The following is a 26,512-nucleotide window of genomic DNA, read 5'->3' as shown; positions in this document are numbered from 1 at the left end:
TGGCCATTTGTATGTCTTTTTGGGAGAAGGGTATGCTCAGGTCCTTTGCCCATATTTTTAATTTGATCTTTTTGGTTGATTTTGAGTTATATGAGTTTTTAAAAATTAACCCCTTGTCAGAGCTGGTGTTTGCAAATATCTTCTCTCATTTTGTTGGTAGCCTTTTTGTTTTGTTGGCAGTTTCTCTTTCTATGCAGAAGCATTTTAGTTTCATATAGGCAGATTTATTTACTTTGCTATTACTTCCCTTGTGTTTGAAGTTGAATTCATAGTCTCTAAGAACAAGGTCCATAAGTTTAGTACCTATGTTTTCTTCCACGTAATTTATTGTTTTGAATTAATTTTTGTTTATGTGGATGAACTGTAGTTAATTTCATTTTAAAATTTTATTCTTTTGCATGTGGCTTTCCAATATTCCCAGCACCATTTATTGAACAGACATCCTTTTCTCCATTGTGTGTATGTGGCTACTTTATCAAAAAAGTACTTGCTCATATGTTGGGAACCATCCCACCTGGTTTCCAAAGCTATAACCCCACTGAAAGGTGAAAAGGCCCCATGGCTAGGGGACCTTGGGACTATAAGCCACTAAGGAGACAAAACTTATCCTCCTGGCAGGGGCATAGCCTCTGACCCCTTTACTTCACCCTGCTTGGCCACTGGAGGATGGCTTGATAGTCAATGACAGGTAGGATTCCTCAAGGAAGGAACAATTATGAAGACAGGCATAGTTGTGAAGGGGCCATCAGGGAAGGACTTAGGGGATTATGGAAGAAGGACAAAAGATCCTCACCCCTCAGCTTTATCATAGCCTGAGTCCTCATTCTATCTGTAAAAAGTCTCCTAAACTCTTGGCTGCCTTGTTTCCCTGGCCTGATTCAGGCCTGAAACAATGCCCAAGAGGGATGCTGGAACTGGCCATTCCCAGTGGCAGGGGTGGGGAGGGGAGAGCAATCAGGCCTAAGAAAGAACACATTAAATCCTGTGAAACCTGGAATGATTTGCTAAGAATGTTCTCAATTTAAATGTCAAGGGTCCAAGCACAAAATAAGTCTGCTTCCCAAGGTGATTGGCATCACCCTGTCTGCCAGACCCTGATTCAAAAGAACCCCTGTAGCCCCAGAAATGTTATCTGTAAACCATACCTCCTTTCTTTGATATGCATTCCTATGCAAGCTAAACTCAATAAAATCCCATTGAGAGAGAGAGACTCAAGACCTTTCTCCTCTGAGAGAAAGGTCTCTCCTCTAGTCAGTCAGCCTTTTCTCCCCAAGCAGATTATGTCTTAGTAGACTTATTCTCATCTGTGGCAGCTGGGAGAGCTCTGCTGGATTAAGCTCCCTCACACTCATATACATGTGGTTTAATTTCTGGGATCTAAATTTTATTCTATTGGTTTGTGTGTCTGTTTTTCTTCCAATACCATGCTGCTTTGATTGTCATAGCTCTGTAGTATAATTAAAAGTCAGGTAGTGTGATACCTCTGGCTTTTTTCAGGATTATTTTGGCTATTTGGGGTCTTTTATGGTTCTATAGCTGTCTGATGATTTTTGGGATTCTATTTCTTTTGAAACTGTCATTGGGATTTTGATGAGGATTGCATTAAATTTGTATATTGCTTTGGGTAATATGGCCATTTTAACTATGCTGATTTTTCTAATCCATGAACAAGGAATATCTTTCCATTTTATTGTGTCTTTTTCAATCTCTCTTAATAATGTTTTGTAATTTTCCATATACAGCTCTTTTAACACCCTTTGTTTATACCTGTGTATTTTATTCTTTTTGTAGCAGTTGAAAAAGGAATTGTTTATTTTTCTCTGAAATTTTATTTTTTAGTCTATAGGAATGCAGAGAGCTATTTAGGTCCCCTATAATGATTGCATTTTTGTCAGTTTCTCTCTATGTTCTATTAGTGTTGCCTTATATATTTCAGTGCTCCCTGATTGGGTGTATATATATTAAGAAGTTCCATGTCTTCCTGATAAAATATCCATCTTTGTTTCTTGTTACTTCTGTTATCTTGAAATCTATTTTGTTGTATTTAAGAAAGGCCACACCTGCTTTTCTGTGGATGCTATTTGCTTAGAGAATCATTTCCCACCATTTCACTTTAAGTTTATCTTTGTCTTTGTAGCTGAGATGTGTGTCCCAAAGACAGCACATTGTTGGGGACAACTCTGTGTGTTTTCTGAGACTATAGCCCCTCGAGAGCAGCCCTGAAAGGGGCTAGTAAGTCTCCCTGGAAAGCCAGGTGAAAATGCAGGTGGCAGACATGACACAACTCTAACACCCAGGGTTCCCATGGGAACAAGGCCTGATAAATACATTGTATCTTTTGAAGCTTGCTCTACTTTGTTTCATATTGCCCTGGTGATATAAACCAAATGTTTAAGTTCAAGGCAATAAAAGTCATTTGGGAGAAGGGCTTGTGGCATTCTCCACTAGAGGGAATTGCTACTCCCTTTCCCGCTGGAACAGGAAGATTGTGTCCGGGATGACTTATTTACCATCTGCAGCAGAAGGGAGGATTCTGAGAGCCAGAGTTCCTCCCACATCTGGTGCCCGAACAGGGACAGAGGCTATGAGCCATCACTGGGGACAGGCATACCTAGACAGACAGGATTCAGCACCTTTCATCCGACATAAGGGACCAGTGGCACCAAGAGCTTTTTGGTTATGCCCAGATGTGTCTAAGATAAGGGAAAGGGGATTTCTTCCAGGGACACCTCTCTTGTGGTCATTATGCGTTAGATAAGTGGAACCAGGGCTATTTGCTTTCTTGTCTTTTAGGAAACTTGGTTTGATATTTGTTGTTTTGCATAACTCTAGAATCTTCTGCCTCTGCTGTTTGGGCTGTGCTATTTGAGCCTCTAGAAGTTATTCACTGTACTGGTTGGTGTGAGATAGTGTCTCTGTTGTTTGGGCTTTTGTGTATTTGTGGTACCAGTTGGTTTCAGATGATGTATTTGCTATTTGGGCTTCACGCCATTTAAATCTTGTCAGGGTCATTTTTAGCACCAGGTGGTGTGAGATAAGATTCTAAGGCTAGTGTCTCACTCCCTCCTTTTAGAGGATTTAATTTGAAAATACTGGTTTTCTTGAATTTTGTCTTTGCTTGGGTTTTGTTTTGTTTCTCTTTTGAAAGGAATGGCTCAGTCTCAGTCTCAAAATGTTTTGCTAAATCTCTGGTAAATAGGATGAGATCGCTAATGTTGTTACATCATAAGGATTCTACTCAGAAAGAATTTAAATTGATTATTTAAAGGAGAAAAAAGATCTCACTGCCCTCTCAGACAGTAAAAAGCTCAGGAAGAAAAACAATGAGAAAGTGTGTCTTTTAAACACTCTGAATCCTTCTTCTGGAAGCCCAGGAGCTGCTCCCGTCCTGGGAACAGGTCATGCCTTGCCTGATGTGATGTCTCTTCACATTAGTTTAAGATAAGGGAAGGAGGATTTTACAAGCAGCACTCTGTGACCTTCCACATTTATCTCATTCCCTAGCAATTAGTCAGAAGACACTTACAGATCTAGCTAGGCAGAACAAGGGTGAGGGAGGACAAAACCAAAAGTAAAAAAACTATCCCAGCTACCAATAGCTTGGGACTTTCTAAGGAGCAGGAGATGTATTCTCAACTGCTTCAGCAGCTTCTTCAGGCTGTGGGATGTCAGGTTGGAAAACAGAATTTAACTAACTTATTAAAGACAGTAAAGAGCTACTGTCTGTTGTTCCCAGATAAAGGCTCTTTAGATTTAGAAGTGTTGGAAAAAGTAGGACAGAAATTGAAATGGTACCAGGAGAATGAGGCCTTAATAGGACATCAGAATTTGTTGACCTGGAGCCTAGCTAGAGCAGTTCTCATCCCTATTCATACTAGAAGCCATGATGGTCAGGAAAACTTAGACAAAAAAGAAGGGACCTATGGGATGATGGCAGGCATAGTTGCTGTACCTAATAATAAAAATCCACTCTTGCAAAGAGAGGAAAAGTCTAGCCCAGAAATAGCAGAGTGTCTGTCTTTCCAAGTAAAGGAAACAGGTGGCATTTTTAAATCCAGACCATTTTTCAGCTGCCACAAATGGAGGAAGGAGGTGGCTGCCCTGGCTGCTCTGAGATTTATCTCTAGGATTTACCTTCACCCCCTCCTCACCCCTCCTCCTCCATTAGATCCACCACCAGCCCCTAGCCAGACCACCACAGATATGCAACAATGTCTCTGAGAGGATGGGATAGCACTAAACAGTGCGGGTGGCCAATGTATGAGCCTTTGCCTTTTGAGATATACAAAGACTTAAAAAACAGTATTAAAGACAATGGGCTTCAGTCACCTTACACTACGGGGTTCTTATCAGCCATCACTGAAGGATATTGGCTGGCCCCTTGTGATTGGTTTGTCTTAGCTAGGACTGTCCTTACGCCTGCCCAATTTCTGTATGGCGTTCAAAATATATGGAATGCTGTTGCCACCAAGCAGTGGAAAATAACAGCATAACAGCAGTGGAAATCCAGTCCAACTTAACATGCCTCTCCAGACTAGTGAATATGAATCCCCTAAAGAGCAGGTGAAAATGGACCCTCAAGATTTCTCCCAATGCTCCCAGGCTGCTTTTGGTGCCCTAAAGATGATCCCAGGGCTAAAGCCCAGGGGCCATACTCCTTCGTTAATATTTGGCAAGGAGCCACATAGATTTATTTAGATTTTATTGATAGACTGCAAGGAGCAATTAAAAAACAGGTTGAGAATCAGGAAGCAGCTGAGACCCTTTTATTAGAATTGGCTTATGAACATGCAAATAATGGTTGTAAGGCTGTACTCAATCCTCTCAAACTAACTACCACTAGTAGTAGTCAATTTATCAAGGCTTGCCAGAACATGGGCATGGAACAACATCGAACCACATTGCTAGTGGCTACCATAAAAGTGGAAATTAAATGCTTTAATTGAGGCAGACCGGGACATACCCGATGGGAGTGTCAGAACAGAGAACAGAATAGTCTAAAGAATCCGCCCAGTAAAGACCACCCACAATGTGGCAAGGGTAAACATCAGGCAAGAGAGGGTAGGTCTCAATATGATAAAAATGGCAAACTGCTCCCACTTGAGGGAAATGGGTGGAGGAGCACTTACTTTGGTGTCCTGAACCCCAACAGGAGTTATCCCTGCAGCAGCAATCAACTGCTCTGGGCTCAGGAACATGCTGAGTCACCAGTCTCCGCACTGCCACAAGGGAGAGCACATGATTGGACTTGGTCACTACCCAAGAACTTATCTTAAAAGAATAGGATTAAATTCTCTTAGCTCCTATGGGGTATGGGAACCATTGCCTGAGGGCAATGTTGGATTGATTTTAGGAAGATCCAGCATTACCAATGAAGGGATTTTAGTCCAGCCTGAAGTAATTGATTCTGATTATCAGGGAGAAATCAAAATTATGATTGGAGCCTTTGGATAGCATGTTGTTCCTGCCCAAACTCATATAACCAAATTTCTTCTTCCCTATACAGTGCCAAATACTCAAAATATTAAGAGAGGGGAAGGAGGCTTCGGTAGTACTAACAATCAATCCATTTTTTGGACCACCTCCACTAAATTAAATAAACCTTTTTTAGGAATATCAGTCAAAGACAGAACCTTCCATGGCCTATAGGTACGGGTGCAGATGTCTCGGTAATTTCTAGCCAATAATGGCCTCCAAATTGGCCTCTAACAGAGGTCAACATATCCATAACTAGTATAGGAGGCGATTTTTGACCACACAGAAGAGTCTGATCCCTCAGGTGCTATGGCCCTGATGGACAGGTAGTGCGAATTCAGCCCTATGTCCTTCTACCCCCACTTAATATTTGGGGATGAGACCTTCTTACTCAGTGGAGAATGAAGATCATCCTCCCACATTTTCACTAATGGTCACTGTTCAGATACCTCCTTTACCCCTCATATGGCTTTCAGATATGCCTGTGTGGGTCAATCAGTGGCTACTGAAAAAGGAGAGATTAGAAAAAAATTCATGAATTAGTAAAACAACAATTAGAGGCAAGACACATTGAGCCATCTAGCAGCCTGTGGAATACTCTGATTTTTGTAGTTCCTAAAATATCAGGGAAATAGAGGCTTATACTTGATCTTAGAAAAATTAATGAAATACTTCAATCAATAGGAGCCCTCCAACCTATGGTCCCAAATCCAGCTTGCCTTCCTAAGTATTGTCCATTTCTAGTCATTGACTTAAAAGATTGCTTTTTTTAAAAAAATGATTTTTAAAATATTTTATTTATTTATTTTTAGAGTGGGAAGGGAGGGAGGGAGAGAGAGAGAGAGAGAGACATCAATGTGCGGTTGCTGGGGGCCGCGACCTGCAACCCAGGCATGTGCCCTGACTGGAAATCAAACCTGTGATGCTTTGGTTCTCAGCCTGTGCTCAATCCACTGAGCTATGCCAGCCAGGGCAAAAGATTGCTTTTTACAATTCCCTTGGCTGAGCAATCACTCTGTGCTTTCTCTGTCCCAGCTCCTAACAACTCTCAACCATTGCAGAGATTCCACTGGGAAGTTCTGCCTCAAGGCATGCTAAATTGCCAAACTATCTGCCAGAATTTCATCCACCAAATCTTATGGCCTGTCCAGGAAAGATTCCCTAATTCTATAATACATCATTATGTGGACGATATTCTAATTGCTGCCCCATTGCTGCCCTGTCTTCGGAGATGCTAGCTAAGACTTACACTTAAAGGAAGCCGTGTCTAATGCAAGCTTAATTATAGCCCCTGAAAAGGTCCAACAATCTGAGCCTTGGAAATACCTGGGGGACATTCTCTTTCACTGGACAATTAAGCCTCAAACATTCCAAATTAATCCACAAGAATGCTCAACCCTTAATAAACTCCAGCAACTATTGGGTGTTATTAACTGGATTCCACATAGCCTAGAAATTACCACCCTCAGCTTACTCATTTATTCGATAACTTAAAAGGAGACTCTGACCTAAATTCCCTTAGAACTTTGTCCCCCTAGGTTTTCCAAGAATTATACCTTGTCAGTCAACATATTACTAAAAGAGCTCACAAGAGTTAACTGCCTATTTCCTGCCAGTCTATTCTGCTTTCCGACTCTAGGTACCCACATGGGATTAATTGGTCAACTATTACCTCAGTTAGGCATGATAGAATGGTTATTTCTCTCTCATCAGCCTCAACATACTATTACCACTTATATTATAGCCCTATGCCAGCTTATTATTAAAGGATGTGACAACTCAATGACTTTTTGGCCATGTTCTGGCCATCATTCATGTCCTGCTTACCCCAAATCTACAACAGCTATCCAGTTTCTAGAATTTCAATGTGCTATCACAGATTTTGCTGGCAAAATAGAAAGTAGCCTCTCCTTGGACAAATTATTACAAAACATCCCAATTCTCAATATTTGTTTTAAAGAAAAAATTAGTAAGACCCCTACCCCGAAAACAAGGACTGTTTTTATCAATGGCTCAGGGAAAACAGGGAAAGGCACCATCACCTGAAGGGAAAATGAGTAATGGAAACACTGTATTTCTTATGGTCATATTTCCACTCAATGGGTCAAGCTCTCAGGAGCCATTATGACTATCCAATAGTGTCCTCATGAGCCCTTAAATATGGTTTGTGACTCTGGTTATACTGCATATACTCTCCTTCATATAGACTGGGCTCTCCTTAAGGGATTCATTGACCCTCCTCTACTCAGTCTATTTTTAACCTTAGAAACTTTGTTAGATAAAAGGGAACATATTCTGTTTGTTACTCATATGTGTTCCCATACAGGCCTTCTTGGTCCTATGTCTAAAGGCAATGCCCGAGCTGATGCTCTAGTAAGCATAGTAGATACTTTTCAAAAGGCTGTTGCCTACCATGAATTTTTTCATCAAAATAGTCATGCACTTTGCAAGGAGTTCAAACTCCCATGTTCCCAGGCCAAACAAATTATTAAAGAATGTCCAGATTCTTTACCAGGCCTTAGGTAAGGCATTGCCCTCTATTGGAATTAATCCCAGAGGCTTAGAGCCACAAATAATCTGGCAAAATGATGTCACCCATTACGCCCCTTTTGGGAAGTTTAAATTTATTCATGTCTCTATTGATACTTTCTCCAGAGTATTACATGCTTTCACCCTTACAGGTGAATCAGCTAAGAACATGCAGGCCCATTGGCTTGAAGCTTTTAGCCATCTGGGCTGTCCACAACAAGTTAAAACTGATAATGGATGCCCTGGCTGGCGTAGCTCAGTGGATTGAGTGCGGGCTGCAAACCAAAGTGTCACAGGTTCGATTCCCAGTCAGGGTATATGCCTGGGTTGCAGGCCATGGCCCCCAGCAACCGCACATTGATGTTTCTCTCTCTCGCTACCTCCCTCCCTTCCCTCTCTAAAAATAAATAAATAAAAATCTTTTAAAAAATAAAAAAAGATTAAAAAAAAAACAACCTGATAATGGACTGGGGTATATAGCCCAACCCACTCAAGATTTCTATGAAGATGGGAAATTCAACACAAAACAGGCATCTGTCATAGTTCCACAGGCCAAGCAATTGTTGAATGTGCCCATCATACTTTTAAAACTCTTCTTAACAAACAAAAAAAGGGGAGCCAGGAAAGCTCTCCCAGAAGTCTGATAATGCTGGCCATGTATACTTATTAATACACCAATCAAGAAACATTTCAATTGACAAAAGGTAGATAATAAAGGGCCCATCCCTTAGTGTTGTACAGAGATCCTTTGGGAAAAGGAAAATGGGAAAGGCCAGTTGAATTATTAAAATGGAGAGGATATGTTTGTGTTTCGGTCCCTACAGGTCCTTTGTGGCTACCTGCTAAACGAGTGAAATCCTACCACAGGAGACAAACCTCACCAACCCTTGAGGATAACTCAGACCAAGAGGATCTGGCATCTCAAGGACCTGACTGACCAGCTGTCCCAGATGAGTGTAACCAAGCACCGATGTTGGATTCAGGCCCATCACCAGAATTGGGAGAAGCAGGCCATGGGGACCACTCCACCACCTGAACCCAAAGGGATCATGTGGGAAGATTCAAAAACCCTGAATAACAGGGATGAAGAAGTCATGAAGGATGTAGGGGTATAGGATACTCCTGAAAATCAATTTCTAGCCTATTTGTCAGTAGTGTCCTCTAATGCCATCTAGACCATATTGATACTTGTCCTGTTAGCTTGTTTTGGAGGCTTGGGCCTCACTGCTGAAACTCAGCATACTTACTAGAGCCATATCCTTGATCCACCTATATTTAAGCTCCATACCTGGTGGAATTCAGAGCCTCCTATATCTAGCAAAGATACTAAATGGACAGGAGGTATCTGGCTTCCACCAGATGGACCCTTAGAAGAAAATCAACATTGGTTATCTGTCCCTGAGAATACTATCTATGTGTCAGAACATTTACCTGCTTGTTTTTCCACATTATCTGACATCCTATGTCTACCTATACCTTCAAATGGTATGCACATGCCATTGTCAATAAGGGGTCTTGAACTAATGTCTCCTGATAGGAACCATAGGCTTTAAAAGAGAAACAGATGAGGACAATAATAACCCCTTAGATGTACCTCTTTATGAAATTAAGACAAAAACTACTGAGCCTGTCACTTGGCCACTGTGTAGAGATCAACAGCCCTCACTCATTGATATTCCTAATACCCCATTAACAGCTGAAAACTGGGGTGCCAAGTGGAAAGTGCGTGCTAATATGGGTTCTACCATTGTCCCTGCCAAACCTAATACTATATACAGTAGTATAGGGTGGTATGGTGAGGGAAATGGAGCTCCTATTATAAGAGTAACTTCTCTAAATCACACTAGCCCTTGGCATACTAATACTTGGAAAATGGGACTCCTCTTCATAGAACACCTTCTAGGACACCTTCAATGTAATGAAAAGATGGAGTCTGGAATGGATTATTATATTATAGAGAATGCTAATAGTTCCTGTGTTACTGTATATACTTGTCACACTTATCTTTTTCTAGCCATCCCAGGGATGCCCCATTTAACCTACAATAATAACTCTATGATATTTAGTCTATAATAACTCTATGATATATACTTCCCCTGGCTCTATCTATGCTAGCTGTCTTACCCATGCTAATGTCACTCAACTCAATCTCACCATGGTTTTTGTAGTTTACAGACAAACAGAAATCTGGCTGCTAGTTAATATTACCCATAGTGACAGGTGAATGCCAAGATCCAGGAGACATGGTCACCCTCAACCATGCTCTCAAGTGAGAGTGTGGTACTTCTTAGGAGCTCTCATTGCTTGTATTGTTTTCTTGCTATTATTATAGCTGCCTCTGCTGCAGTGGTTGCCACTGCTCTAGCTGAGTCTGTCCAGACTGCTCATGCTATTGATGCCCCCCTCAACAATACAACTCAAGAAATGATCCAACAAATATGTATTGACCAGGAAGTCCTTGTCAGGCTCTCAGCCATATAGTCTGCAGTAATATGGCTGGGAGAATGGCAGGATGCTCTTGTCACTTGCCAACAACTTACTTGTCACCCCAGCTTCTCTAAGCTGTGTGTCATTCCCCTCCCCTCTGAGTGGAACTCCAGTCAGCACTCATGGGAGGAGGCCCAACATCACCTGCGAGGAGCCTTTTCCTCCAATCTTAAGGGACAAATTGATTGACTCCAGCTTAAGCTTTGTCAGCAACTTCAGGACATTAAGTGGCTCACTGAATAAGAGGTCTTTCAGACCTTTCATGACAACTTACAATGGCTCAATCTAAAGACTTATTTTGAAGAACTAAATTTAGGTGTTGGGTCATGGGGGCTATAGGATTCCTCCTAATCATTGTGGTCTTTTGTGCCTTGAAATACATGGACAAATTGTTTTCTAGGATCGTATAAGTGAAGAGCAAATAGCTGGCTTCATTGGACTTACCACCATGTCTGCCATAACAAACAAAAAAGGGGGAGATGTTGGGAGCCATCCTGCCTGGTTCCAGGAACTGTGGCCTCATTAATGGACAAAAGAGTCCCACAGCTAGGGCTGAGTGAAAAGGCCTTGGGGCCATGAGCCACTAAGGAGACAGGACCTATCCTCTTGGCAGAAGGACAGCTCCTGCCTCCTTTACTTCCCCCTGCTTGGCATGGGTGGATGACTGGTTAGCCAATGACAGGTAAGATTCATCAAGGGATGAACAACCTAAGACAGGCACAGTCATGAAGAGACCATCAGGGAAGGACTTATGGGACTATAGAGAAGGGGCAGAAAGACCCTCACCCCTTGGCTTTGTCATAGCCTGAGTCCTCATTCTGTCTGTAGGAAGTCTCCTAATCTCTTAGCTGCTTTTTCTCCCCATGCCTGGCTCATCATGAAAACAATGCCAGAGGCAGCTGCAGACTGGTACTGGAACAAATGGCTCCCATGGGCAATTCTGGCCTGAGAAAAAATGTACATTTTGTCTTTTGAAGCCTGCTCTGCCTAGCATAACCCTGTTGATTACAGCAGCACCAGTGCCTTTGGTTATGTTGCCATAACAAACAAAAAAGGGGGAGATTTGGGGACCTGTGTGGTTTCTGAGACTAGGTAGCACTATAAGAGCAGCCCTGAAAGGGTCTAGTAATTCTCCCTGGAAAACCATGTAAAAACTTAGGTGGCAGACATGACCTGACTCTAACACCAAGGGTTCCTGTGGGATCCAGGCCTGATAAATACATTGTATTCTTTGAAGTTTGCTCTGCTTTGTTTTATATAGCTCTGGTGATATAAACTGAATGTTTAAGTTCAAGGCATAAGGGGTAAACTCCTTGTCTCATGAAATACATCTTAAAGACCCTCTGGCATCAGCATGGCTAACAGACCCTGACCTATGACAGATCTCTGTGTTCCTTCAATTGTTATCTATAGATAATACCTGTTTTTGTATGACTGTAGCCTTTTGACATTGACTGATGATGACTGATGAACTATGCATGTATGCTGTGTACACCTACACATACCATTCCCAATAAAAGTCATTTGGGAGAAGGGCTTGTGACATTCTCCACTAGAGGGAATTGCCATCCCCTTTGCTGATGGAATAGCAAGATTGTCTCCAGGATGACTTATTTACCATCCTCAGTGGACGGAAGGATTCTGCGGGCAAGAGTTCCTCCTACAGCACATGGTTTGGTTTTGTTTTTTTGACCCATCTGCTACTCTGTGCCTTTTTATTGGTGAATTTGGTCTATTTATGTTTAGGGTAATTATTAATGCATCAGGGTTTTCTGTGGTCATGTTTTTATCTTTTGTTTTCTGGTAGATTTGTGCCTTAATTGCTTTTTTCTTTTGTGTTTCTGTTGTTTATGTTTAGTGGTATTTCATACTTTTTTCCTATTTTCTCTTTTTTTTAAGTCATGTTTTCAGTTTTGGATGAGGTTGTCGTTAGCTTAATGCAAAAGAAATTTTCATATATACAGTACCTCTTTTTATTCAAAGTGCATCTTATCTCCATCCCCCTTTAAAATTCAGACTTGTACCTGCTCGTCTTCTATGTTTTTGTTGCTGCGAAGTATCCCTATCTAAATTGTGATATGGGGGAGATCTTAGAATTTTGTAACCTTGTGTTCTTTGTTTCATGTAGAATAACCACCTTGAGTAGTTGCTGCAATGGAGTTCTTCTGGTGTTCTGTTGAAATGGAATTGCTGCAATGGAGTTCCTCAGCTTCTGTATGTCTGGAAAAGTCTTTATTTCTCCTTTATATCTAAAGGATAACTTTGCTAGATATGTTATTCTTGGCTGGTCATTTCTTTTTGTAGTTTGAATATTTGGTTTCACTCTCTTCTAGGTTGTAGAGTTTCTGCTGAGAAGTCTGATGATAACCTACAGGGCTTTTCTTTATAGTTCACTTTCTTCTTTGCCTTGGCTGCCTTGAGAATTTTTTTTTGTCGTCACTTTCTGACAGTTTTAATACAGTGTATCTTGGAAAAGGCCTCTTTGGATTGAGGTAACTAGTTGTTCTATTTCTTTCTTGGACTTCACGATCCAGTGCTTGCCATAGGTTTGGGAAATTCTCATCAACTATTTATTTAAATAGGCTCTTTGTTCCTTTCTCCCACTTTCCTACTTCTGATATGCCTATTATTCTTGTGTTCCTTTTTTTTCTGGTGGAGTCAGATAGTTCTTATAGAGCTCTTTTATTTTTTATTTTTAATTCTCAAGTCTCACTCTTCTTCCCTCTGTGTCATTTTTAGATTTATATCTTTAATGTCACCAATTCTTTCCTCCATCTGGTCAGCTCTATTTCCTATGCTCACTAGTTCATTCTTGATCTATTTTATTGAGTTCTTCATCTTCAGAATTTGCATTTGGCTCTTTTTTAAAGTTTCAATCTCTTTCAAAAAGTACTCAGTTTATTCATTGATTTTGTTTTTGAGCTCATTAAACTGACTCTCTGTTTTCTTGCATCTCACTGAGTTTTTTTAGAACTGAAATCTTAAATTCTCTGTCATTTAAGTAACATATTTCCTGCCTTTAAGTAAAATTTATGGAGATTTTTTTGTTTTCTTTCTGAGCTGCCTTGTTACTTTGGTTATTTGTGTTATTTGATGGATTCCTTCTCTGTCTAGGCATCTATTTATGAGTGGCACTTTTCTAGTGAATTGATAAGAAGTCTTTCTTTTCTTTTCCAGTAGGTGGTGCCAAATCACAAGGTTTTTAGCTCTCTTGCACTTCCCTGGCTTTTCAGATTTCTGTGGGGTGGTGGAAAATGGCCTGTGTTCCCAGGGAAGGTCAGCACTTCTCCTGTAATCTGGTCACTCTGGTCTCAGTGGACCACCTTTGCAGAGGAATGTGGTGGGGATGGGATTCCAAATCTGTGAAATCCCGGTGCTATTCTTTCACAGTGCAATGGAACCAGCAGTGCAGCTGTGGTGCATGGAGGTGGAATGAGCTGGGGGAAGTGGGCTGCCTCCTTTTTTTGCTTTACTCTCCCAGTAATGTTGACCAGCTGACCTGCATGACATTTCTCCTGCACCTCCATCCAACCCTGGGATTAATTACAGAGTTCACGTATTGCTCAGCGAATAAGTGATTCTGTAATATGAGTTATCAGGTTTGCAGGTAATGTGCTCTTCTGCCCAAAAGGAAGGATGAGGGGAGGTGAGTTCTGGGAAGTTAAGGGAAGGCAGCCAAGGTCTGTGGCTTTGTTTCTCTATCTGGAATGCTATTTGCCAGACAACTGTGGCTGCATGTCTAGGCTTCACCACTGCCAAGGTCACTTGGCTCAGCTACAGCTGGTACTGCCTATTCTTGCAGTTGTTCTCAATGAATCTCTTTACTCCTCCTAGATGAAGGAACTGCCAATGGCAACCTGATTCCTTACCTCTTCATGCTGAGCCCTACAGTAATCTCTGAGCTGCATCCATGGATAATCTCAGTTTCTCTCCCATTTATCCACCTTCAGATGTTTAATGCATGGATCCCTTAGACATGTTTGTGCATTGAGCATGGATCCATTGTTGAGTCACAGCTGTTACAATTGTTGAAACTTCAATGGGAGAGATCAAAGGGGTCTCTCACACTGCCATTCCTCTAATGTCACTCTCTTTTTCTAATTTTTAAATTAAAATAGAAAACAAAACAATGAAGCACAAAATTAGAGGGACATAAATTTAATGGATGGTGGTGGTGGAGATAAACTTCTAGTTTTTAGAGGAAATAAATTTCTGGAAATCTTTATCTTATTAGTATTGCAGTTGCTCTCCAAATATCAGGATTGTGTTTTGGGGAAGTTGCACAATTATGTAACAGGAAAATCAAGAAGTAAATAGTAAGGTTAAGCTAAAAATAGTCATTATACAGTCAATGACTGATGTGCATGGTGCAAGTAGAAATAGCAATAGAAAAAAATTAGCAGGTCATAGTTGAATCTGATACTTATAGCTATGATTGTTTTATTCATGAATAGGCATACTATATATCTAAATGGAATAAATATAATGAGGTAATCAAAGCAAAGCTGGAATGATGCAAGAATCCCTGTGTTTGAAGGTTTAGAATTCTTTAATGTCATGAATCATAACCTATTTCAAAGAAAAGTCAAATTCCTTGTTGGATACATAAGCAATATACTCTGTTCTTGGACAAGACAACTATGTGTTATAAATATGTAGATTCTACTCAAAGTAACCCTTAAATGAACATGCAAACAAACTGTTCAAATAAAAATTGTAACCTCTTTATTATAAGATGTAACATGCACCTGAAAATACAGAAGATAAAAATGAATTATCACAATGAATTATAGCAGCTATCACAATGCCACTACCTGAAGAAAGCTATTGTGAACTCTTCCAACTCCTGTAAAAGTAATCACCATTCTGACTTTTACCATAAAACTTTTCTTCTTTACATTTTCTAGTAGATCACAGAGACATGCATCCCTAAATATTAAAATATAGTACAGCAGGTCCTCAAATGGTGTCATTTCATTCAAAGTTTTCATTATAATGTTGATGAGATGCCTATGGTAAAACTGGTTTTATTATATATCATTTTGCTTAAAGTCACAGATCCTCTTGATGACATTAAGTAAGGACTTACTGTACAGTATTATCTGTAGCTTGAACTTTTTATGAACATAATTGCATTATGTGTGTCCTTTTACATTTGACTTCTTTCACTGGCATTGAGAGATTCATCTATGCTGTTGAAAATAGTTCTTCTTCATTGTTTATCATTACTGTATAGTTTACTCCTTAGTATCTTCATTCATTTATTTATTTTACTTTTGATGGTTAATGGGTTGTTTCCAGTGTTTGATTATTGTATTACTTTGTTATGGATGACATAATAAAATATCATGTACTGGGTGTCTTAAACAACAGAACTTACTTTCTCACAATTCTGGAAGCTGAAAGTCCAAAATCAAGGCATCATCAGGGTTGGTTCTTTGTAAAGCTCTTTCCTTGGCTGGTAAATGGCCACATTTTCATTGTGTTATCAGTGGTCGCATACTACTGGTGTGTTTTTGTATGTTCAAACTTCCTCTTCTTAAAAAGCATGCCAGTCAGATTGAATTAGCACCCACCCAAACTGCTGCATTTCAATTTAATTACCTGCTTGAAGGCTCTATCTTTAAACATAGTTAAATTTTGAAGAACTAGTAGTTAGACCTTAAATATATGAATTTTTAGATATGTAATTCAGCTCACAAAAATTATTATGAATAATGATTCTAAAGATTTTCTTTATCATGTCTCGGTTAAAATGTACACACATCGCAATGTCTTTTATAAAATAATGAGCAAAGGTAGTTTACCCCAAAGTTAGGTTTATGGTATAATTGGAGAATAGGAATTTTCCATGGAGTATAGAAGGTAAATGAGTCCTCAAAAAAAAAACTTTAATACTCACTAGTAGTAAGCAGCAGGTAATGAAGAATATGATGAGATCCCACAGTAGAGCAGAGATCCAGTATGCAAAGACAGAGACCCCACTCACAAATTGGATGTGCTTTGCCTTAGAGACTCTCTCAGTCACTGTCAATAGAGAAAAGCCACTGATCAAAAGAGCCATGCCAAAATGAATATTTAAGGCCACCTGGTGTCCATCTGATATTCTGGAGAAGAAGAAACAAAAATAGATATACAAAGATCAACATAGAAGAAAATACATATTTCTAACAATAGCCATTTTTAATCATACAAATGTGATAAGATTGGAATAAAAGCATTTAAAGTATAAAATTCTATTCTAATGAAAAAAACCACAACAACATACGTTTCACTGTGTTCCTTATCAGTAGAATGTGGCTGAGGTTTATTGGAGACTGTTAAGGAAGCATCAGGGCCAGAAATTGACATGAAAAGAATGTTGTCTAACATTGCCAGCATCAGGGATGGTGAATGGTATGCTTGATTGTTGAACATACCAGTAAATATTATTTTATCTCTCTTTACCTCAATGGAAAATGCAACAATGCATAAGAGAATACAATCTTCATTTTCCATCAAATATTTCACTAGATCTCCTAGGATAAGGACACAATATTTGTCAGTTTACCCACATTACAGATCATCTATAATATGATTATTGAAGAACAACTAATTTTCTTTTTTATCCCTTTGAACTTTCTGATAATGATTATTTTAAACATTTGCCATTCTCCTCAAGCACTGTATCATTGAATCCAAGTTCTCTTCATTGCCTGTAACCTAAACTCCTACTTCACAGAGAAAACACAGGTGACAAGGTATAGGCTCTTTAAACTTAGTTATATGTCTTAAATTGATCTATAATTGATCTTTCACTTATAGCTTTTATTACTTATCTTACAGCAGACAAAACCTTCCTGAGAAAATGAAAAAGCTGGATAAAAATTAAAAATCACCCATTTAAAGGTATCATATATCTAGGAAAGCAATCAACATTTGGGGCTCAAGACCTTGGAAGGAATGGAAATGCGCTGAAGTAAGACAAACATTCTATGTTCCTTTTTCCTTTGAGGCATTTTAGATTTATTAATGGTGTTGGCACCTTTAGGTAAATCCTCCAGTTCTCAATAGGGCTCATGAAGGGCTATACCATAGGGGTAAAACTAAGAAATAGACCAATTCTGAGGATACAAGCATAAGCAGAAATGCTTCACTTCCTCACACAACCAAAAAAAGGATAACAACCAATTTAAAAACAAAGAACAACCAGAACTGCCAGAAAATCATCTCCATAGAAGTCCAACAACCCAGGACTTAAAGAAGAAATATTCATCCAGACTGGTAGGAGGGGCAGAGAGGACATGCCATAAAGCAAGACAGCAGACCATGCAGGCAATCCCACATTTGTGTGCAGATAAGCTGGGAGGAAAGATGGGGGAGTGAGACAGACTGGGAAACCAAATGTGGGAAACTAAAGACTCAAAACTCCTGGCTGTAAAAAAATCTGTGCAGGTTGTGGCAGTAGAGGAAATTCCCAGTCTCACACAAGAGTTCATTGGAGAGGCCCAGAAGGTCCTACAATGTACACAAACCCATCCACCTGTGAATCAGCACCTGAAAGGGAAAAATCTGCTTCTGGAAGTGAGGGAAGTGACAGATAGTAGGATGTGAGAAGAGCAAGTGGCATTGTTCCCTCTCTGACCCCTCCCCCACAGCACCACAACTTGGCAAAGAGAGTTGTCTCACCCTGGCAAATACCTAAGGCTCCACCCATTACTACATAGCAGGTGCACCAAGACAGAAATATGGCCCAAGTGAAAGAAGAGATCAAAACTCCAGAAAAAGAGCTAAGCAACAAGGAGAGAGAAAACCTGTAAGATGCAGAGTTCAAAACATTGCTAATCATGATGCTCACAGAATTGCTGGAGCTGGGTTACAAAATGAAGGAAAAAATGGAGGCTACACAAAGTGAAGTAAAGGAAAATACACAGGAAACCAACAGTGAAGGGAATGAAACTGGACTCAAGTGAACAATTTGGAAGAAAAGGAAGAAATAAACATTCAACTGGAACAGAATGAAGAAACAAGAATTCAAAAAAATCAGGAGAGGGTTAGGAACTTCTTGGACAATTTTAAGCACTCCAACATGTGAATCATAGGGGTACCAGAAGAAGAGGAAGAGTGAGAAATTGAAAGCTTATTTGAACAAATAATGAGGGAATATTTCCCCAAGATGGTGAAGGAAATAGACTTCCAGGAAGTCCAGAAAGCCCAGAGAGCCCCAAAGAAATTGGATACAAGGAGGAACATACCAAGACACACCATAATTAAGTTACCCAAGATTAAAGATAAGGAGAGAATCTTAAAAGCAGCAAGAGAAAAGGAGACAGTTATTTACCTACAAAATGCCCATAAGACTATCAGCTGATTTCTCAAAAGAAACATTACAGACAAGAAGGGGCTTGAAAGTAGTATTCAAAGTCATGAAAGTCAAGGACCTACATCCAAGATTACTCTATCCAGCAAAGTTATCATTTAGAATGGGAGGGCAGATAAAGTGCATCCCAGATAAGGTCAAGTTAAAGGACTTCATTGTCACCAAGACTTTATTATATGAAATGTTAAAGGGACTTATCTAAGAAATAGAAGAAGATAAAAAACTATGAACAGTAAAATGACAACAAACTCACAAGTATCAATAACTGAACCTAAAAAGCAAAAATAAAAACTAAGCAAACAACTAGAACAGGAACAGAACCAGAGAGAAATGGAGATCACATGGAAGGTTACCAGTGGGGAGGGGGTGGGGAGAATGGGGGGGAAGGTCCAGGGAATAAAAAGCATAAATGGTAGGCACAAAATCGACAGGGGAAGAATAGTATAGGAAAGGGAGAAGCCAAAGAACTTATATGTACAACCCATAGGCACGAAGTAAGGGGTGGGGAGTGCTGGAGTTGGGTAGGTGCTGGGAGGAGGAGGATAGAGGGGAGAAAAATATTGGGACAACTGTAATAGCATAATCAATAAAATATACTTAAAATTCTATAAAAGAAAAGAAATAGACCACTTCTCATACATATTTCTACCTAGCATCAAAGCACTAAAATTTCCTGATTAAATTTAGATCTTTCTTTGATATTATTGCCCATCAGAAATCAAACCTTTACAGGACAAAAATACGTCATGTGGATTATTTATAATTTCACACACAATATCTGGCATTCAATTAGAAAAATTCTAAATATACTAACAAGTGCGCAAAATACAACCAGAGACATGGAAATAAAGAACAAAATGACAGTGACCAGAGCTGAGGTGGGAAGGGATAATGGGGAGGGGAAGGGGGAAGAGTTTTCAGGAACATCTATAAAGAACACATGGGGAAAACCAAAGTGAGGTAGGATCAAGGATGGGAAATGGGAATGGCTGGAGTGGGGAGGAGTGGTGGGGGGAAAATGGAAGCAACTGTATTTGAACAACAGTAAAAATAACTAACTCTCCATATAGGAAAATATATATGTATAAAACTGCCCTAGCTGGTGTGGCTCAGTGGCTTGAGTGCTGGCCTTCGAACCAAAAGGTCATTATCCAATGACCTTTATCCAATTCCCTTCCAAGGGAATTATCCAATTCCCAGTCAGGGCACATGCCTGTGTTGCAGGCCAGGTCCCCAGTAGGGGGTGCTTAAGAGGCAACTACACATTGATGTTTTCCTCTTTTCTCCCTCTCTTCCCCTCTCTCTAAAAATAAATAAATAAAATGTTTAAAAACAAATAAAACAAAAGTATAACACTTTTAGAAAACTATAAACCTTATGAGAAAAATCTTCATTATCTAGGGCTATGCAGAGCATTATCTAGGGCTATGCTATGTATAGAATATACAATCTATATAAGAAAAATTTAACAGGTTGGACTTCATCAAAATAAAACTTTTGTCCTACAAAACCCATTAAGATGATAAAAAGATAGTCAACAGTATGAGAGAAAATATATAAAGATCTTTCATAAAAGTGAAAGAAAACACCATTTTTAAAAGGAGCAAAAGACATGAACATATATTTCACTAAAAATGATATACAGATGACAAACACATGAAAAAGATATCAAAATTCACATTAGGGAAAAGCAAATTAAAACAGTGATAACAGTATTTGAACAACAATAATAAATAAATAAATAAATAAATAAGTATTAAAAAGAAACAATGAAATATCACTGTATACCTACCAGAATGGCCAAAATAAAGTGGCAACATGAATGATGAGGAAGATGCAGGAGATGGAAGAATGGCTTGGGAACACCATTTCATTCCATAAGGCCTAGATTCATGTGATATGTTACATTCCTACCAGATCTTAAAAAACAAAACAAAAAACCTCATGTGTAATTTTACATACCATGTATTTTGGCACTTTTTTTTTACTTGAAGGAACAAGTGTTGTATATGCAACCTGGAGCCAAAGTGCCTCCACACGTAATTCATATTTTGAGGCTAGTAGCCTTAAAGTGGGTATTTCCTGATTCTGAGTTGTCTGTATAAAACTGGTGACTAGTAGGAAAAGAATGGAGCAGGTAGCCACACATACAGTTAAGATCCTTCTTTACAAGTCACACAACCAAATCATTTAAGAACAATCCTTTTCTTAATGAGCCTTACCTTTCACTTCCTTAATTGTATGGTTGTCAGACTCTAGTATACTCTTAAGATGTTTTAAGAAAATCAGAGTCAAATTAGAATTCCCGGAAATAGATACAGGCACAATGGTTTGACCATATTGGCCCAAATTCATTTGTCTGACCTTCTCATCATCATTACTATGTGAAAACTTATTAGTCTCTGAGAGAAAGGTAAGTGAACCTAGAAGTGCCAGTATCTGCAGCAAAACAAGTTTCCAGTTACGCCAACTGAATATTGCCCTCTTGAGGAACATGGCATGGAACTGCTGGTGGTAGAAGGAATACTGAAGAAAGAAGAGAGAAACAGAACATTACAATATTAATAGACTTAAGTAGATCATTTACATAGAAATTATTAGGATGGACCCTTTGGAATTTTATGGTAGAGATACATAAAGTTTCTAAACACTTGGAATAGAATCCAACCACAGTATCATAATGTACTAGAGCATGCTCAGCCTTTTGTCTGTTTAAAGCGGGGGTCAACACAACCATACCCATTTATTTCTGTATTATCCATGGTTGCTTTTTGCTACAATGACAGAGCTGAGTGATTGCAACAGAGATCATATGGCCCACAAAGCCTTATATATTTATCATCTTCTTACATAAAGTTTTCTGACCTCTGCTATAAAGAACAAGTAAAATATTTAAGTTCTGGCTTTTGATATACTTAAAATCACAACAGGATGACTTTCCTCAGGCTTCTGATAGTCAAGATAACCAGGGTGCTTTATAGGTGCAATAGATCATTAGAAGGAGAATAAAAGAAATGCTGGGCAACTCAAAAGAGATTTCCCACACTGAGATTCATACTGATTAGAGAACAATCCCTTCTGTAATATAAATTCCACATCCTTGCCTAGTGCACTGTTGGTGGAAATGTAGACTGGTGCAGCCACTGTAGAAACAGTATGGAGTTTCCTCACAAAATTAAAATTGGAACTGCCTTTTGACCCAGCAATCCCAGTTTTGGGAATATGTCCTAAGAATCCTGAAACCCCAATTGGAAAGAATATATGCACCCTATGTTCACTGCAGTGTTATTTACAATAGCCAAGATCTGGAAACAGCCCAAGTGCCCATTGGTAGGAGAGTGGATAAAAAAGCTGTGGTACATTTACACAATGGTATACTACACAGCAGAAAAAAGAAGGGATTCCTACCTTTTGCAACAGCATGGATGGAAATGGAGACTATTATGCCAAATGAAATAAGCCAGTTGGTGAAAGACAAATACCATATGATCTCCCTTATAAGAGGAATCTAATGAATAAAATAAACTGACGAACAAAATAGAAACAGAAACATAGGTACATGGAACAGACTGACAGCTGTGAGAGGGGAGTGGAGGGGGGACTACTGGATGAAAAAAGGTGAAGGGATTAGGCAAAGGTTATATATGTGTATAACTCATACACACAGACAACAGTGTGATGATGGCCAGAGGTAAAGGACAGTAGGGGCTGGGTAGAGGTGGACAAAGGTTGGGGAAAGGGAGACATCTGTAATAGTTTCAACAATAGAAATAAAGTTAAAAATATACCAATTCCCACTGTTAAAATTTAAAATATTATGCATACTTAAGTATTAAGAATCATGCTCACTCCAGCTTATTCCAGCTTCAATGAGCTAACAAATTTCTGAGTTATCAATTTGAAAAGAATTCTGAAACAGAAAACAAAAATGACTGAGGAATAACAGTTGAGATATTTGTCTAGAACTCATTACTTCTGCATTAGGAAATCAATTATGTTGTGGTGTAGGCTGCTCCATATCTGGTAATGGCTGAGAATTCTACATTCCTTTCATTTAAGTATTTAAAAATGTACCTCTTGTGCCCCAACCAAATATATATCATGTTTCTTAGTAAAGGTGCTTACCCCAGTATTGAACATAATAGCAGGGCTTTCATTTATATTGAAAGAATCTGCTCTCTCATTTCTGGACATATTCCGATTCTGGTTCTTGACTGAGGCTTCACTCATCAGAGAGACAGGTTGAGGTGGGATAGATAGGGTATCTGTCTGTGAATCTTCCATATTACTGACCCTATATTTAAAAAGTACAAAGTATTTCATTTTGACTTTATCCCAATACATCTTATTTGGAAAATCTGAGTGACAACACCCAATTTAGAAGGCTTCCTGGTTTGCTCACTGACTGGTAGAAGCATTATATAAAAACAACATGATGACTATGGTAGAGCAGTGGTCCCTGGAACACCAGTCACAGGACTGCTGCCAGACCATGGGAGGGAAAGAAAAACAAGAACACAATTTTTCATTAAGTTGAGCTCATTCAAGTTAAAGATTAAGATCTAATTCATACATCAAGTAAGTTAAAATATCCATTCTTTTATAAAATGCTGGTGGTAATTTTTTTCAATGTTCTTATTGTAAAAAAAATTACATTAGGCTCCTCCCCCTACACCTCTTACCTTCTAATGTGTGAACCTGAAAGTTTGGTGAGTTTACAAAGGGGACTCAGACATGACCCCCTTCCTCACTCAGTATTTTTATTTTCCCTATGCATTGTTCTCACCTAAAGAAGACTTCTTCCATCGTAGTGATAGAAGCACCAAAGCTAGCAATGCCCAGCTCTTTCTGTCTCTTTTCCAGATCAGTAAACAGGGCTTCAAAGCTGGAATAAAAATGGGAAAAGGGAACAGAGAGGGAGGAAAAGAAAATGCTAACACCAAATCAGATTTTCTTATTTACATATTTTTTAACATTTTAAAAAATTCTCATACAAGTATGTTTTTATTGACTTCAGAGATTGGCAGAGAGAGAGAAAACCTGCAACCCAGGGCACAGGGATCAGCTCACAACCTTTTAGTGTGTGTGTGTGGCCAGTGGTGGTGCAAGGGTGCAATGCTCCAATGACTGAGCCACCCAGCCGGGGCTTATTTACATATTTTTACTCTAAACTAATTTATTCTTAGCAGTGTGAAAAATGTAAATCACTCTGCACTTCAATGCTCATTATAATTTCATACCTCTGGTGAATAATAAAGGTGGGGAAAATGGTAAAAAAAGAAAGAAACTAGCAATTTATTATAGCAAATTGCTTCCCACTCTACTTAGTACTTGGATATACATAATTTTGGTCTTCATGTAAAATATCAAGAGTCTTTATTTATGCTAATAACTCTAGCAAGTTGACATCAGTTAACTTGTCACACACATGTATGTTATGGTTTCTTAGTCAATTATTCAGTAAATCAACATAGAAAATTATTTTTGAGTTAATAGGAAAGAAAGACAGAAAATGGAGCAGGTGTAGCAGAGATTGACGATGTAGAGAGAACCATATGATTCAACAAGGAAATCTAAAGAAATTGAGCCAGATGAAATGTGGAGACATCAGGGTTTTTAGAGAACAATTTTCTTGGCAAGATTTTACAGTACTTAACATTCAAAGAATTTTCTTTTCCAGAAACTTCCAGGTCTCAAAATCACCTACTATGGTCTCACTGAGAAGCAACCAAAGCTATCTGTACACTCTCACTGTTGGAGAACTCTGAATTTCCTCTTTTGGTAGATTTGTTAAAATTTCCTCCATATTTGAGCTTAAATTGTTTTCCATTTAATTCTATGTAGTTGTGCACATTACTTCTAACCCTAGCCCTTTAGGTTATATAATCAGACGTAAGCTACCTGCATGACAGCTCTTCACATGTTTCCTTTTTACTTTTTTAATTGTTGTTCAAGTACAACTGTCTCCACTTTTCCCCCACCTCTCCCCGCACCCCAGTCATCCCCACTTCTCACCTTTGATCCCATCCCCCTTGGTTTTGTCCATGTGTCTTTTATAGATGTTTCTGAAAACCTTTCCCCCTTTTCCCCCCATTATCCCTTCCCATGTCCCCTCTGGTTACTATCAGTTTGTTCTTAATTTCAGTGTCTCTGGTTATATTTTGCTTGCTTGTTTGTTTTGTTGATTAGGTTCCACTTAAAGGTGAGATCATATGGTATTTGTCCCTCACTTCCTGGCTTGTTTCACTTAGCATAATGCTCTCCAGTTTCATTCATGCTGTCGCAAAGGGTAGGAGCTCCTTTCTTTCTTCACATGTTTTAAGTCCATTTCTTCCTGTGCTTCTTCCTTTCCAATGCATGGCTTTCCAATTAAGATTCACCCATATCATCTCATGCTGCTTTTACATTAATTATGAAATTAATGTGTGTGCATTGTACAAAATTCAGAAAATGAGTGTATAAAAAATGAAAATCATCACATGGATACCACTGTTAATACATGAATATTTTGAAACTTATTCTTATTTCTTTTGGCTTTACACAATATATGACAAAATTAGAATTACATTATGTGTTACTTTAAAGTGGAATAATAAGGCATAAAGTGGAGATAAATATCTATCAACAGCTTAATCAATAAATTATAGTAGGAATTTATGATAGAGTAAGATCTAAGTAAAATGTAAATTTTATTTCAGTTATCTTACAAAGAAACCCTAAAAGTCCTGTCATAGAAAGTTGATTGAAAATGCTGGTAAGTGAAAAAAAGTCAGAACATTAATATAAGATCTCATATCTACAAAACAAATTACTACAATTGTACATATGTCAATGGATGCATGTCATGGTCATGGAAAACACTCAGCAAATTTTCCCAGTAATGATTTCTATGGGGGATGATTATGGGATAACTTGGCTTTCTAATTTATATGCTTCAGGAATAAATAAAATTTTTAATCTTATCATTATATAATCATATAGATTAGCAAACTCTAGGCTGCTTAGTGATAAATTAATTTGTAATAAAACATAATTATAATAGGTAAATTAATAACAATAACACAAATTATTATATGAGCCAATCATATTAAGAAATACATATAACTACTTTTGTAATTATACAAATTTTATTACATATAGTATATAAATATATAATTAAGATAACATTTAACAAACACAAATATTATATGTGCTACCATAACATAATATTATTAAAATAATATATTAAACATATATCAATAAACATATTTATTATGTATTATATATTTTATGTATACATTTATTATATGTTTAATACATATTAATACATATATTATTTATATATTTTATTTATCTATGTATTATGTTTTAATATATATTAATAAATATATCTATCAACACATACTACTAAGATATATAGTATTTTATTATATACAGTATAAAAAATATATAAAGATAGTACTTAACAGATATAAATTTATATATCATATTATTACATAATATTGTACATAATAATATATAACGTAACATGGTACATTAATAAATTTAATATATTATTATGTTATATTACATTATATTGTTATATAAGATATAATATTTTAATGTACAGATTTATATTTTTCAAATACCATGTTAATATTTATATACTGTGTATAATAACATATTTTACACTCTAATAATATA

General features: G+C 38.2%; 1 protein-coding gene across 1 annotated transcript in view; it reads right to left on the bottom strand.

Annotated features, from left to right (window-relative positions):
• The window catches only part of LOC123825427 (phospholipid-transporting ATPase ABCA3-like), a 306,670-nt gene that overhangs the window by 112,012 nt on the left and 168,146 nt on the right, over positions 1 to 26,512 (bottom strand). Inside the window, exons 7-11 of the mRNA XM_045848811.1 lie at positions 23,637 to 23,735; positions 22,976 to 23,144; positions 21,073 to 21,376; positions 16,760 to 17,009; positions 16,390 to 16,598 (exon numbers count right to left, since the gene is read on the bottom strand). Of these exons, the coding sequence (XP_045704767.1) occupies positions 16,390 to 16,598; positions 16,760 to 17,009; positions 21,073 to 21,376; positions 22,976 to 23,144; positions 23,637 to 23,735 (1,031 nt within the window). The remainder of the gene's footprint in view (positions 1 to 16,389; positions 16,599 to 16,759; positions 17,010 to 21,072; positions 21,377 to 22,975; positions 23,145 to 23,636; positions 23,736 to 26,512) is intronic.

This window comes from Phyllostomus hastatus, unplaced genomic scaffold, assembly GCF_019186645.2.
Source record: "Phyllostomus hastatus isolate PE091 unplaced genomic scaffold, TTU_PhHast_1.1 phas_contig_64, whole genome shotgun sequence".
In the NCBI taxonomy this organism is placed as follows: Eukaryota; Metazoa; Chordata; class Mammalia; order Chiroptera; family Phyllostomidae; genus Phyllostomus; species Phyllostomus hastatus.
This window is presented reverse-complemented; position numbering and strand designations above follow the sequence as displayed.